Source organism: Ornithorhynchus anatinus, chromosome 1 (assembly GCF_004115215.2).
Source record: "Ornithorhynchus anatinus isolate Pmale09 chromosome 1, mOrnAna1.pri.v4, whole genome shotgun sequence".
Taxonomy (NCBI): domain Eukaryota; kingdom Metazoa; phylum Chordata; class Mammalia; order Monotremata; family Ornithorhynchidae; genus Ornithorhynchus; species Ornithorhynchus anatinus.
Genome location: NC_041728.1, coordinates 41548328 through 41562530, shown reverse-complemented (window position 1 = coordinate 41562530; position 14203 = coordinate 41548328). Strand labels below are relative to the sequence as shown.

The following is a 14203-nucleotide window of genomic DNA, read 5'->3' as shown; positions in this document are numbered from 1 at the left end:
TTTTTTCTACTAATTGTTCATCTTGCCAGTTCTTTCCTATGGATAATGAAAATGGTTCTTGGTAAACGCTTACTATAAACTATTTATAGTAATATCTGCTTCCCTCTCTATACTGTAAACTCGTTGTGAGCATGGAACATCTACCACCTCTGTTATACTATACTCTCTGAAGCGCTTAGTACAATGCTCTATACCTAGTAAGTATTCAATGCATCTGATCAATTGATTGATTACTCTGTACCAAGCATGGTAGTAAGTGCTGCAGTAATTACAAGATAATCAGGTCAGACATAGTCACCATCTCATCTGAGGCTCAGTCCCAGTGGGAGGGAGAAAACAAAATATTTTGTCCAGGCCCAGGTAACTCAAGGACAATGGAACTGACTTTCAAGCACCACCCACTTGCTTGACTCGACACCCACCAAAAAAAGCTTTGAAACAGAAACTCAGTATCAATGATTACAAGGTGTGAAATTATTCCTAAAATTAGCAGATAAATAGGAAAAAATTGTGAAGGAAGCCATTTTTCAGACTATGAATGAGCTGTTATATGAATTAGAAGACATATATATTGCCTATGTCTGTTGTTTTTGAAATACTACAGTTGACTTTTCAAAATTGACTCATATAATGAAATTAACCTGGACCTCAAGAAGATAGGTAATTGCCATCAATACCATTGTTTTTAAATGGAAAATGATAGCTCATATATAAATAGTGACTGCCGATACTCCTATATACTCATATGAATGAAAAACAGAGTGGGATGTGCCAAGATCTAGTGGAAAGAACGTGGGCCTGGTAGTCAGAGGACTCGAGTTCTTATTCTGGCTCCACCAGTTGTGTGCTGGGTGAACTTGCACAAGTCACTTAACTTGTCTGAGCCTCAGTTAGCTCATTTGTAATATGAAAGTTAAGATTGGGAGCCCCATGTGGGACAATGACTGTGTTCAAACTGATTAACTTACATCTACACCAGCACTTAGTAGAGTGCCTGGAACGTAGTAAGTTTTCTTCCCCTTGACGCTGTTTAGTGCCATTGTTCTTGTCTGTCCGTCTCCCCCGATTAGACTGTAAGCCCGTCAAAAGGCAGGGACTGTCTCTATCTGTTGCCGACCTGTTCATCCCAAGCGCTTAGTACAGTGCTCTGCACATAGTAAGCGCTCAATAAATACTATTGAATGAATGAATGAATAGTAAGTGCTTAACAAATACTACTAAAAAAAATAGAGATACTGTGTTCACCACAGATCATAGAGTATGCTTACACCTATGCTAACTCCACAGGCAAAGCTGGTGACTATATAACCGTAGATCACTGGTTCGGTTCCAGCAAAGGGGAGAGGATCTGTTTTATAACATCTAGTATTGTGCCATCAACCACGAAAGGACTCAAGAAATATTAATTGATGATGATGATGATCGATTCCTTTCAAATTTGCAGAGCCCACCATCTTAGGTATTACCATTTAGAAATAAAATACCCCAATAGTAAATTACTATAAAACTGAAAAACTCATATTGGAAGATATTTTTAAAAGGCTCAAAGAAGCAACTTCACTAAAATGTCCTCAGTGCCCAATGAACTGCCATTTCCAAACCAGAGAGAGGAAAAAAATAATATTTTCAAAGCACCACTTAAAAGGATACAATTACCAAAATCACAGAGCTGCTACAACCAGGCAATTTACTTTTACTTTAAAAATAAAACTCTTTTCCCTTCAGACTTTCAAAATATTAGAAAAAAAACCAAAAACCATGGAAAACATGCCACTTAAAAAGTGAAGTGATTTGAGACCATTAAGAGGACAAATCTACAGTGGGTGAGAAGCAGATGAGGCAAGAGATAGAAATGTAATGTTGTTGCTATTTTATTATCATTAGATATTTATAGCACACAAATGAGTTTATTTTCATAATTAGTTGCTGGCATTTCATTTAAGAATTTGCATAAACCCTTGGCTACAGAGCCACTACTTATTTGCAGAGCTCTCAAGGCCCTGGAGTGACACTAACAAAAACGGAATACAAACTCTTTAGTCACTCTTTTGAACCATTTCATAATTGTATCGAGCTACACAGATTCTGTCCGAGACTGCTTCCACAGTCCATTTCCAGTTTAGCTGAATAGGCTGTTCCTAGAGGGAAAAAATGATTGGAAATCTTATCTACCACACAAGGTTGTAGTTGTAAACTCCCTGAAGACAGTGACCATTTCTACTTATTCTATTTTACTCACACAAGCTCTCTGCACAAAGAAACATATATTACTGATTGATCAACTACATAAATTGAATTGGAGAGTGTTAGACTCCCCCGAAGCTTTTTCCTCGGGAGTTAGAAGTTGGGTCCATTTAGCACCATTACCCCAATCCAGGACCAATAGCAGCCACCCTGTATTGAGGACCATTAAAGCCAGACATGGGACTGAAGTTTCCCCCAGGATGCTGTTTAGAGTTCTGTGGAGGCCCCAGAAACCATGTTTGAGTACTAGATTAACACAAGTCAGATGTTTTGTGCTAGGTTCAGAGAAAAGGCTGGGAAAGGGAGTTTATTGGAAGTTGACCCCCAGATTAATGATCAGATTACTAATTTATTTTTTACCCTGGATATATCTTAGGTAGAGACAGAGGTACATTTACCACATGTCAATTTCTTCTAGTGAGACCTCAGGAAGAGAAAGCAGGAATATGTGCAGCAGTGTGACTTACTGAAATGAACACAAGCCATTGTGTCTAAGGACCTGGTTTCTAATCTTGGCTCCACCACCTGCCTTCTGTGTGACTTTGGAAAAATCACAATTTCTCTGGGTCTCAGTTTCCTCAGCTCTACAATGGGGTTTTGATACCTGTTCTCCCTCGGGCTCACAGTCTGGGACAGGTACTGTGTCTGGCCTGATTCTCTTCTATTTCTCCCAGAGTTTAGAAAAGTGCTTGACACATAGTAAGTCTCAACAAATGCATAAAATAGAAAAAAAGCAAACAAAAGACTCCTCACATCACAACCCACAGTAAACTCCATCTGTCTGACTTCCCTTCATTATTCCCTCAGGGGAATTTGCTGCCCCCCCTCTTCTCTGGGTGGGGAAAACAGAGCTCTCCCATTATTGGCAGAGAAGCTGACCTCCTCACAGAATGTTCCAAATGACTGGATGCTCCTAGAATATTCTAAACAGTTCTGGTGGAGGAGCTTCTGTCCTCTTGATGGGCCTGTGATCTGGGTGCCCAACAGAGAGGGACTTGGAAACTCAGAGTAGATGTGGGTTCTTGAACACCACACCAGGCATATGTGGGTTCTTGAACACCACACCAGGCATCAGCAGAAACTCTTATCGACAAGGGTGAGGGCAGGGAAGGAAGTGGACATTCAACCCCCTTTGTCAACCCCCACCTTCCTAGGAGGCGGTCATGAATAGTACCCTCACAACCCATCATCTTGTATTGCAGGCAGGGTTTGGGTAGCCCCGACCTGTGGGTTCAGGTCATTGGTAAGAGCTCCACATAGGTCCCAGTACAGTGATTGGGGAAATGTTAGCATGTTTGCTTTATGGTACCTGTTAAGCCCTAACAATGTGTCAAACACTGTTCTAAGTGCTGGAATACATACATACTGAGAAGCCTCGTGGCTTAGTGGAAAAAGCACGGGCTTGGGAGTCAGAGTCTAATCCGGACTCTGCCACTTATCAGCTGTGTGACTTTGGGCAAGTCATTTAACTTCCCTATGCATGTTACCACATTTGTAAAATGTGGATTAAGACTCTGAGTCCCATGTCGGACAACCTGATTACCTTGTATCCACCCCACTGCTTAGAACAGTGCTTGGCACATAGTAAGTGCTTAACAAATACCATCATTATTATTATTATTATAAGTCAGGGCAGATACAGTCCCTATCCTGCATGGGGATCGTAGTCTTAAGTGGGAGGGAGAACAGATATTGAATCCCCATTTTACAGTTGAGGAAACTGAGGCACAAAGAAGTCTCACCCAGTGTCATACAGCAAGCATTTGGCAGCGAAATTGGCAGTGTCAGAATTAGAACTCAGGTCCTCTGACTCCCAAACCCATGCTCTTTCTACTACAGGGATACCATTACTGTTAGTGGCAGAAATTGCAATAACCCATTATATGGCAACTCAGGCTAGGTCCACGGCACCCCTTTCTCCAGTTATAGCTTGAGGTTGGAAGAAACCACGGTATTCACACCCCAACTCACCACTCCTACTCAAGACCAACCCAGCACCTAAACTCTTGCCATGCTCAGCGACAACTCACAGCATCAAAAACTTAAGAATGAACCAATATAAAATGCTAGTAATACAAAACAACCTAAAGGAAAAATCCAAAAGCAAGGGCACCTGCATAACTGAAAATACCTCCAAAAGGAGTTCTGAAAAGAAAGAAAAAGGCTGGCACATGTCAGGAATAACAGTTTAAAAGGCCTGGCAACTGAGGGTCTAATTATTTACTACCATTTCTTATGAAGTTCATGATTATATTTTATAAGTTGAGTTTCTTCCAAGACACATTGGGTCCTATTTTCCTAGTCCTTTTCCCATTATCCTATTCCTTCTTGAATCGTGCAGTCAATTATTCTTTTCTCCGACAGATTAACTTTTGACACTCAAGTTAAACACCTTAGACCATCAGAATCTCACTGGAACATCTTTTTCTCTGCAGGCCTGATGAGAAGGAATTGCAAACATTCTCTTCTACCCTACCACTTCTATTCTAATGCAATCAGCCATCACTTCCCAGCATCTCCAACCGTACATCAGTATGCACATATTCACGGAGCGTGAAGAAGATCCTGGAGTGAGAGGTGGATCAGGGACAGCCCTGGGGAAGGAGTAAGTTACATGAAAGTGGAAAAACTGAACCATCTGAGTTTGGGGGAATACTCCAAATGTACATGATACCCAAAGAGCCTCCCCTAGAGCCAATCCAGGGTAGAAGGGCCACAACTAATAACATTCTTTAATTGCCAAAGTTGCACAAAGACTCAGACCTATTCAGTTTTCTCAGTACTCCAAAACAATGGCTTCTGTCCTTCTTCTATTCAAGAAAAACTTTCTCTAACCCTTCTATTTTGTTGGAGAAACATAATAGAGTCAACTGTATGAAACGCTGCCAAACCTTTTCACTCAACGTGACATCATGTTTGGAACCATTTGTGTGCTTGAGTAACTTAGGAATGAAAAAGAACCATAATGTGTTGAACTGATCAGGAAGGATGTTGGAAGAATCATATACATATTCGTTGTTCACAATCAAAAAGGATGCTATCGATAGGGAATTTCACCTATGAATGTGTGAGTGACCGAAAGGGCTAATGAGGAATTCACAGTCCTCATCACCCTGTGACCACACAGAGTTTTTTGTGCTGTACTGCCCTGTTTTTGTTAGCGGCACCTATCACTCTTTAGACTTCTGCCCTCATATTTTATGATTCTAATGACGTTTCTGCTCCAAAAAGGCCAGTACTTTCTTGATTGCAGGGTGATGTTCTGGTCTATCATAGGAAACTGACTTTCAGTTTTCAGTTGGAATGCATCATCTGAGGCTTTAACACAAAACTTCTTCTCCATTCTCTCTTCCCATTTCTCAGTGTCAGCTCACCAACCAGCAGCTTTGTGGGCATCCTATAGTCATCTATTCCCCACCTGAAGCCTACCCAGTACAGCTGGGTTGAAATGGGTAATCACAGTGTGTGAAGGCTGACTTGGTTATTTGTGATCTCGTCTTATCATTTGATTTCAATTCTAGCCCATAAGGAATTCCGGTGAGTCTGCATGGGATGTCAGACATGGAACTTGTAGAGAGTTCAGGTCTCACAACAATGGAGATGATTGGACAGAAGCTCAGATCAAACCATCAGTTTGATCAGGAGCCAAATACCATGTTGCTGCCTCTCTATTGGGATGGTCTGCCGAAGGACGTGCTGATCTCTGTGATTCCTTGTCTAAGGCTGAGTTGTCAGCCAGTGCATTGACTAGATATTAGAATTCTGGAACAGCAACTAGCTCGGGTTTGCCAAGAGAGATTTTTAGTTGTAGGCATGGTTGCCCTGGTGTAGGCTGAGACATCAACTCAGTTCCCCTTAGACATATCATCAGCCTGTAATGCCTGGCTGATTGGATGAAGTGGATTACAATCGTTTGCATGTCTTCTTGGATGCGTGCCTCCAGAAACAGTCATCTGCATACCGAGATGTTTCGTGACTGTTTCTAAGATTTTGGATGCTATTTGAAGTCTGTCCAGTTGGAAGCAGAGTCTACCAGTTGCATCCATCCCTGAAAGACTCAACCATTTCCTTCCACTGCATATTATAATGTGTCTTCTTTGAGCCAAACACATGCCTTACCTTGAGAGGAAGTACGTTGGGATGGGAAGTGGGGGGGGCGGGGATGGAGCTATTTATTCAGAATCTGCTTCAGAGGCAAAATGTTTTTCCCGGAAGATACTTCATAATTAGAGGACCCACTTCCACACTGTTGAATTCAAGCCATTCAAAATATTCTGTCTACTTGACCAACAAATGTGCATTATAGTTCTATAGTCAGTGAGACCAAACATTTAGCCAAAGTTCATCAAAAGAAACATGAAAGAAAATTGAACTACAGAGCGATGGCAGCTATTTTCCAAAGCCAGGCTCAATTCACCCCAAATCACCCCAAATAATTCACCCCTCCAAATGCCCAGCAACCCTGTCCTCCTCTTCCAGCCAACCTCCTTGTACAAGCAAAACTGCTCATTTTGTTTTCACAAATAGTACTTCAAATGAAAATAACTATTTGATCACTATCATTAATAGTCTGCAAATCAAATAACCTGGGCCCATTGGCATTAGCGGTTAATTGGATCAACACAGGAAAAACATCTTTACAGCACCTTGAGAAATTGAGAAAAGGCCAAGATGATTATACTGTGAGCCACTTTGTGGCCTTCTAAAGCCATGGGTCTCCATGTGGTTCCACACAAGCGGGGCCAACTTCAGTCTTTTCATGTTCCGTTACTGGCTAGGGTTTGTTCAAGGCTGTATTTGAGAAAAGCTGTAAGTGCCTTAGCTGAGTTGGAGGGAGAGAACCAGAAAGAGGTAAGAGTGAACTCTAATCAGATAAATATTTACCATTTAACAATTAATTTCTCCTTCCACTGGCTCTCCTCTCCAAAACAACAAATCCAATCTGAGCACTTCAGCAGGCTCCAAGTCTCTGTCCCTGGATAATTTTGATTAGGTAGGGATGACTGTCTGTGAGAGCCAGAGCGCCCATGAGGTGTGAATTGCTCAAAGACTTGTCAGGGCAGCAAGCATGGCTACGCCATTCCTCCCACTTTTCTCCTCTCCTGACTTGCAGAAGACAGCCTTGTCAAGCTTCAAAAGTGAACATTATTTCTTTTTTCCCCTTCCACACCTCCCAGGATAGCGTGATTTTCCCACATAATTTCAGCCCTCCTTGGGTGGGGAGGGGTGGCTTGACCCAAGCAGAGTGTGAGAAGCCAAAGCAGAAGAAACACACACTGAAGGCAAACCCGGACCTCCCCTGGGGGAATCCATTGGCTCCGATTCCATCCACAAGCATCCCCTCACCCCTCCCCAGTTAGCAGAAACCAATCAAAATTCCCACTCCGTCTTGGTCCTGCTGTCCTGAAGTCTGAGAATTCCCTCTTGCAGAGAGGAAAAGCACTTCTGCCCCACCGGCCTCTGAAACCTCAGAGTATTTACCACCTACATGGCCCACTTCTCACTAGGAATGGAGAAGGCACTTTCACCGCCGGGTTGTAACAGGAGGCGAAATGACTTCCGGAACATCATATCACCCGCTATAAATCCGAAGCACATTAACGGCAGATGAGAAGATTCATCTTTTTGTTGTTGTTGTTGTTGTTAAAAGCATTAAGTTATGATCTGGATTACATTCAACAGAATTGACAATCCCCCACAGAGACATGAATATTTTAAAAAGCAGATCAATATTGATAATAATAAAATGAAGCGATCTCTACCTTTACTTCTACCTAGAGAAATGAAGTGGAGGTTCCGATTAAGTTGAGGAAGCAAGGTGTCCAAGGTGAGCAAGGAGGGGGCAGAGAGAAAAGAGCAGGAAGAGGAAGGATAACACAACAAAACATCAGGACAATTAGCACACCCAGGAGGAAACACAATGCACACATAAAAGCAGGGATGGAAGATAACACAGCAACACACTCTGAAATCACAGCAAACAAATTCACAGCTGGAGACTTAAACAATGTATGAACAGAGAGGCTGACAATGCTGTTCACACTTACTGCCTTGTTTAAGCCCTTTTATAGCTGTTGCTTTTCTTCCCCAACTCTCAGGCAGATGGCTAATTGGGAAACAATTGACTGTACAATCACACTTACAAGCAAACACAAGCCAAATTCAGAATAGTGGGGAGGGGAGAAGCCTTGAGGAAGCGTTTTGCTGCTTTCCACTCCCAAATAGGGGTCATAATTACTGAATGTATGTTTATGCATATATGTGCTCATGTAATGTCTAAAACAGGAATACACACAGCTATACACACATTTATGGACAACAGAGTAAAATGCTGGGAGGTTAGTACAAAAGAAACCAACATTTTTATTTCAGGAGGATGGAGAGGGGAAGGGGTAGAACTGTGTCAAAGACAGGATTTATCATGAGCAGTAATGGACAGATTGATGGGAAATGGCTAAGAACGAAGATGGGAGCCAAAGCAGGGTCTTAAAGCTGATTAAATTGCAATTTGCAACCTTAGGGCTTAATAATACTGACAATCCAAAAGAACTCTGCATTCGCCATTTTCCATAACTCTTTGCAGGGAAATGTGTGCTTCAGACTCCAGCATCAGCATTTTTCATTGTTGAATTGGTGCCCAGGTGAAGGCCTCATTTACTGGATGTGAGCTTATCCCCTGGGTCTGTGTGTGTGTGTGTGTGTGTGTGTGTGTGTGCTGTGGTAGAGAGGAATATGCAAATGCACACATGTGCTTGGACACATGCTAAAAGGTGACAAGCACCACGGAGCTTGGTCAAGGCAATTTGCACACTACTGGGGCCAACTTCCCTTCCACTCTAGCATCATCACATCTTCCCATCCCAGGACTCCAGAACGAGGAGCAGGAGCCGTAGAGGATTCAGGGAGATGCAAAGAGATGTCAAACAAAGCCTTCCTCCCATTTCCCAGGACCTGGTCCAGGAGGACAGTGACCCGATAGGCCAGCCTCAGTTCACTAATGAGGAGCACAAGAGAAGACTGAAAAATTAACCAACCCATCAAATCTTAAGTCCAGCTCTGGGACTGGTGTATCTTGATTTCAAGCTCCAAGGATATAATTGTTAAGCTTGTCCTTCCAAGACTTTCACCTGGCATTATCTTCTCTTAGCAAGCAGTCTTATTCAATTCCAAATTCTCTACTCCTGGCTTGCAATTTTCAGTGATGACTACTTGCTAGTCTTTTCTCCTAAGCAAAAACAGAAAGATCCCATGCCTCTCAGCTACCACATACTTACCCTGGTGAGGTTTCTGGTTTTCTGACTTTTGTGTCTTATTTTAAATACTTTCTGAGCTAGGAAACACTCTGTATTTCTCCCAAGCCTGGTACAGAGCTCCAGTCATATCAATCCAGGTTGTCTTGCGTGGCCACTATATCCAGAAACCCCAATGCCATCAACCTAAACTGGGCAATGGAGAACACAACACATGCAGTTCCCCTGCTTCTTATGTGCTCTTGCAACAGAGAATTCCTCTTGCTAAATGGTCCCTTGGTGCCTCTGTTAATAAAAGGGGAAACACCATTCTCCAGGGTCCACATTTTGCCTCGTGTCAGAAAAGCAGGTGTCAGGAGAAGCAGCGTGGCTCAGTGGAAAGACCACGGGCTTTGGAATCAGAGGTCATGGGTTCGAATCCCGGCTCTGCCACTTGTCAGCTGTGTGACTGTGGGCAAGTCACTTAACTTCTCTGTGCCTCAGTTACCTCATCTGTAAAATGGGGATTAACTGTGAGCCCCAAGTGGGACAACCTGATTCCCCTGTGCCTACCCCAGTGCTTAGAACAGTGCTCTGCACATAGTAAGTGCTTAACAAATACCAAGATTATTAAAAGCATCAACCAACCCATTCAGTCAATACTCAGTACCAGAAAAAAACGAATTGACAGCCAGAAGAAAAACTGTGTGTAAAACAGGTTTAATTCTTGAACCCTAATTTAGGTTGCTAATGTGTAAAAGGAACAGCCCTCTCACAGACCACCCTGGGCTTAGCTGAGCTGAATTTCTTGCACATTTCATTCCGTGCATATTTGAATATTTTAAGTTGCGGGAACTGAATTTACAGACCTCTCTAGGCCATTTTTTTCGGGGCATATAATGAGTTAGAATCAGGCCATGAGAACATTCGCTGGGTCTTGCAATGGTTTTGCTCACACATTAAAAAAAAAAGACACAAGGACGATACAGTATCAGGCAGAGCTGAAAGCCATTACACTCAAGGAGTCAAGTGGAGGGAGGGAAGAAGGGCAAGGAAAAGGAGAGGATTAGAAAAGGTCTACCCCCATCTTTGACCTGAAATGAGGGAGGGAAACACTTCCTTTTCTTCCAAATTTATTTTCATTACCATTCACCCCCATTATCACCATCATGCTTCACTTCACATATCCTTAGAGGCATCCAAGGCATCCAAAGACCAGCCCCCACTTGACAAATGGTCATGAAAAATGGAAAAGGAAAACAGTGACATGGGGAAGGTAGGCTGAGGGAGTGTGAGGAGGCGGGCGGGATGTCAATGATGCCATGAGAAATCGTCCGTGAATCCAGGCAGTCCCCCTGCCTTGGAAACTGCCAGAGCAGGAAGACACAAGGACCCACCAGCAGCGATGGTCAATGGGACCGGGAAAAGCAGGTAATTGGCGAGGAGGTGGCAGGGAGAAATCAATAATGAACCTACCTTGTTCACTCATCATGAGGTGTGAGAGGCCTTGGAGAAAGGGATAGAGGGAAGAAGAAAATAGAGGGAAAAAAGGGAAGACAAGTTATAACCCCGATTGCAACACAGTAGTGTCTTCTTTAGTTTGGGGAAGATCACATGCTTGAGTGACCCTTAGGAGGGCACTGCACACATTCAAACACACACATGCATAGACTTTCAAAGCTTTCTTGCTCCGGGCTGGAAAGCTTGGATTCACAGTTACCGAAAAACCTGCCGTTTTCCTGAACCAATTTAGGACAAGTGATGGGGCTATTCAGGATTTGTTCTAGACACCTAGGTTTTCATAGGGTCCTTTCTACTCCAGATAAGTGGAATCAGTTCCCTCAGTTCCTTCGGAAAAGGCTGTTTTGACAGGCGGGGTGGGGGTGGGGTGGGGGGAGTATTTGTGGCTTGTGGTTTTTTTTGTTTTATTTTGTTTTTTTTTAACGAGGGCAGCACCTTCCGTCCTAAGCATCCTCAGTGGCCAGTCATCCCTCCCCTTTCCCCCACAGCTGCACATCCATTACTATAATCGATGTTTCCACTGCCTCTCTCCTGGGCAAACCGTTCCGCACTGGAGACATTAAGAGACTCGAATTGGACTAAATACACACACCCATCCAATTCAGCATATACTACAATATTGGCTCCATCTGTTAGAAAGAGAGAACCAGGTTAGGAAGAGCTTATTACTTTGGGTGGAGAGAAGATGCTGATAAATCTATTAAAATGAAATATGTCAGCCAGTAACAGACTAGGCTATGAATTTATTTTTATTGTCATTATTATTTTGGATGCAGTTATTCCGCAAAAATCTAACAAATCCAGATCATCCAGAAGAACATTAATCCAGAGGAAAGTTCAGCAAGATAAGGGGATTAAAATTGAAAAAGTCTTAGGAAGGCACATATTTAAACAGCCTTGGAGATTAACAAAGATTTAGAAAAGTAATCAGCAGCGTAATAGGTCAAGCAATGAATTCTAAAAGACTAATGATACAAACATATCTATTTTAATCCTGGAAAGAAATGTTTTGGGTTTTCTTCATTTTTCCCTGCTATATTTGTTCAGTATGGTTGTATTTTCATTTTACTGTCACCACTAAATTAGAACTATGCTGGGAACGGAGAGAGTTCCACATGCCCATGAGGCAGGACAAATGCAAGTGACAGTTGTGGCTATAGCCAGTCAGAGCTCAGAATCAGACCTAATCCCTCCTCTCCTGCCCTCCTGCCTCCTCCTGCCCCCCTGAGAGTTTTAGCAGTAATCCCAAGAAAGGGTCACTGAGGCTCAAACCAACAGCCTGTTTGCTGTGGCATTCCAACTCCCACTGTGGCCCCAAAAGACTCTAATAGCCCTAAGACAAAGAGGCATGAAGATCCAAACCAAATGATGATGATAATGAATGATATTTTCTAAGAACTCATTGTGACAAGCACTGTACTAAGCATTGGGGTAGATACGACAATTGGGTCCCACAGGAGGCTCACAGTCTAAGTAGAAGTAGCATGGCCTAGTGGTTAGAGCACTGGCCTCAGAGACAGAAGGACCTGGGTTCTAATCCTGGTTCTACCACTTGTCTGCTATGTGACCTTGGGCAAGTCACTCAACCTCTCAGTGCTTCAGTTACCTCATCTGTAAAATGGGGATTAATTCTGTGAGCCTCAGGCTGTACATAGATTCTGCCCAACCTAATTAGCTTGAATCTACCTCAGCACTCAGTTCGGCTCCTGGACACAGTAAGCACTTATTGAATACCTTAAAAAAATAGTAGGATAGTGACCAGGATTTAATTCCCATTTTGTAGATGAGGAAACTAAGGTACAGAGTAGTTAAGTGAGTAGCCCAAGTTCACCCAGCAGGAAAGTGGTGGAGCTTAGATTAGAACCCAGGCCCTCTCACCCCAATCTGTGCTCTGTCCACTAGGCCACTGCTTCTAGAAATGAGGGCGCTTATGGAATTTTATTTCTGAGCAGCAGCAGGAATTTGGAATTGGGGAGAAAGACCATTTCACTTATTCCTGGCTCCTGTTTGATTTTGGAACTGAGCAATCAACCGTTTCTAAGCAGCTAATTGTCCCAGAACAATGTACAAGGGACAACAAATGAAGGATGCTGTTTCCTCCATCTGATGCAGAAGAAGAGTAGGCGAGGATGGGGGAAAATGATCAGCTGAGTGAAGAAAACAGAAGAACTGTCTAAAAGCTAAAAATTGGCTTAAACTCAGAATGAAGGATGTTATTTTACTTAGCGGAAATATGTTTATATAAAATATAACAAACACTACAGCAGTGTCTCTTTCTAGGTCATCCTGTGCTTGGATTGGCTTGGAGGTGACTCTGAGACCACACTTGGCTGAGATGACTCGAGTCCGTAAGCTCTTTGTGGGCAGTGAATGTATCTACCTACTCCACTGTATTGTACTCTCTTGGGCAACTCCATACCCCAATCAGTTATATTTGCTGAGCACTTACTGTGTGCCAAGCCCTGTGTGCCAAGAGCCAATAAAACAGAGTTGCTAGACATGCATCCTGCTTACTGCAATTTTACATGACAAAGGGGAAAATGGTCATTAATATAAATAAATTAATTATAGATATTTGCATAAATGCTGTGTGGCTGAGGGAGGGTTGAATAGAGGGTGCAAATCCAAGGGTAAGGGGGACACAGAGGGAGTGGGAGGAGAGAAAATGAGGGCTTAGTTGGGGAAGGCCATTTGGAGGAGATGTGCCTTCAACAAGGTTTTGAAGATGGGGAGAGAGGGAGGGCATTCCACATCGTTGTCAGGAAGTGGGCAAGATGTCGGTGGTGAGAGAGATGAGATTGAGGTGCAGAGAGTAGATTGATACTAGAGGTATGAAGTGTGCAAGGAGGGTTGTAGTGGGAGATCAGAAGGTAAGTTAGAAGGGGGCAAGGTGATTGAGTGCTTTGAGTGCTATGGTAAGGAATTTCTGTTTGATGCTTGATTTCTTCTAGACTGTGAGCCCTTTGTTGGGTAGGGATTGTCTCTGTTGCTGAATTGTACTTTCCAAGCACTTGGTACAGTGCTCTGCATACAGTAAGCACTCAATAAATACAATTGAACGAATGCGGAGGTGGATAGGCAACCACTTGATATTCTTGAGGAGGGAGACAATTTTTTTGTAGAAAAATGATCCAGCCAGCGAAGTATGGAGAGACAGGATATAGGGAGGTCAGTAAGGAGACTGAGGCAGTAACCAACGTGGGAAAGGA

At 42.9% G+C, this 14203-nt stretch overlaps 1 protein-coding gene across 1 annotated transcript in view; it reads right to left on the bottom strand.

Moving 5' to 3' along the window:
• The window catches only part of NRXN3 (neurexin 3), a 1784727-nt gene that overhangs the window by 1661853 nt on the left and 108671 nt on the right, over nucleotides 1-14203 (bottom strand). The window contains 1 exon segment of the mRNA XM_029059196.2: nucleotides 10950-10979. Coding sequence (XP_028915029.1) covers nucleotides 10950-10979 — 30 coding nt within the window.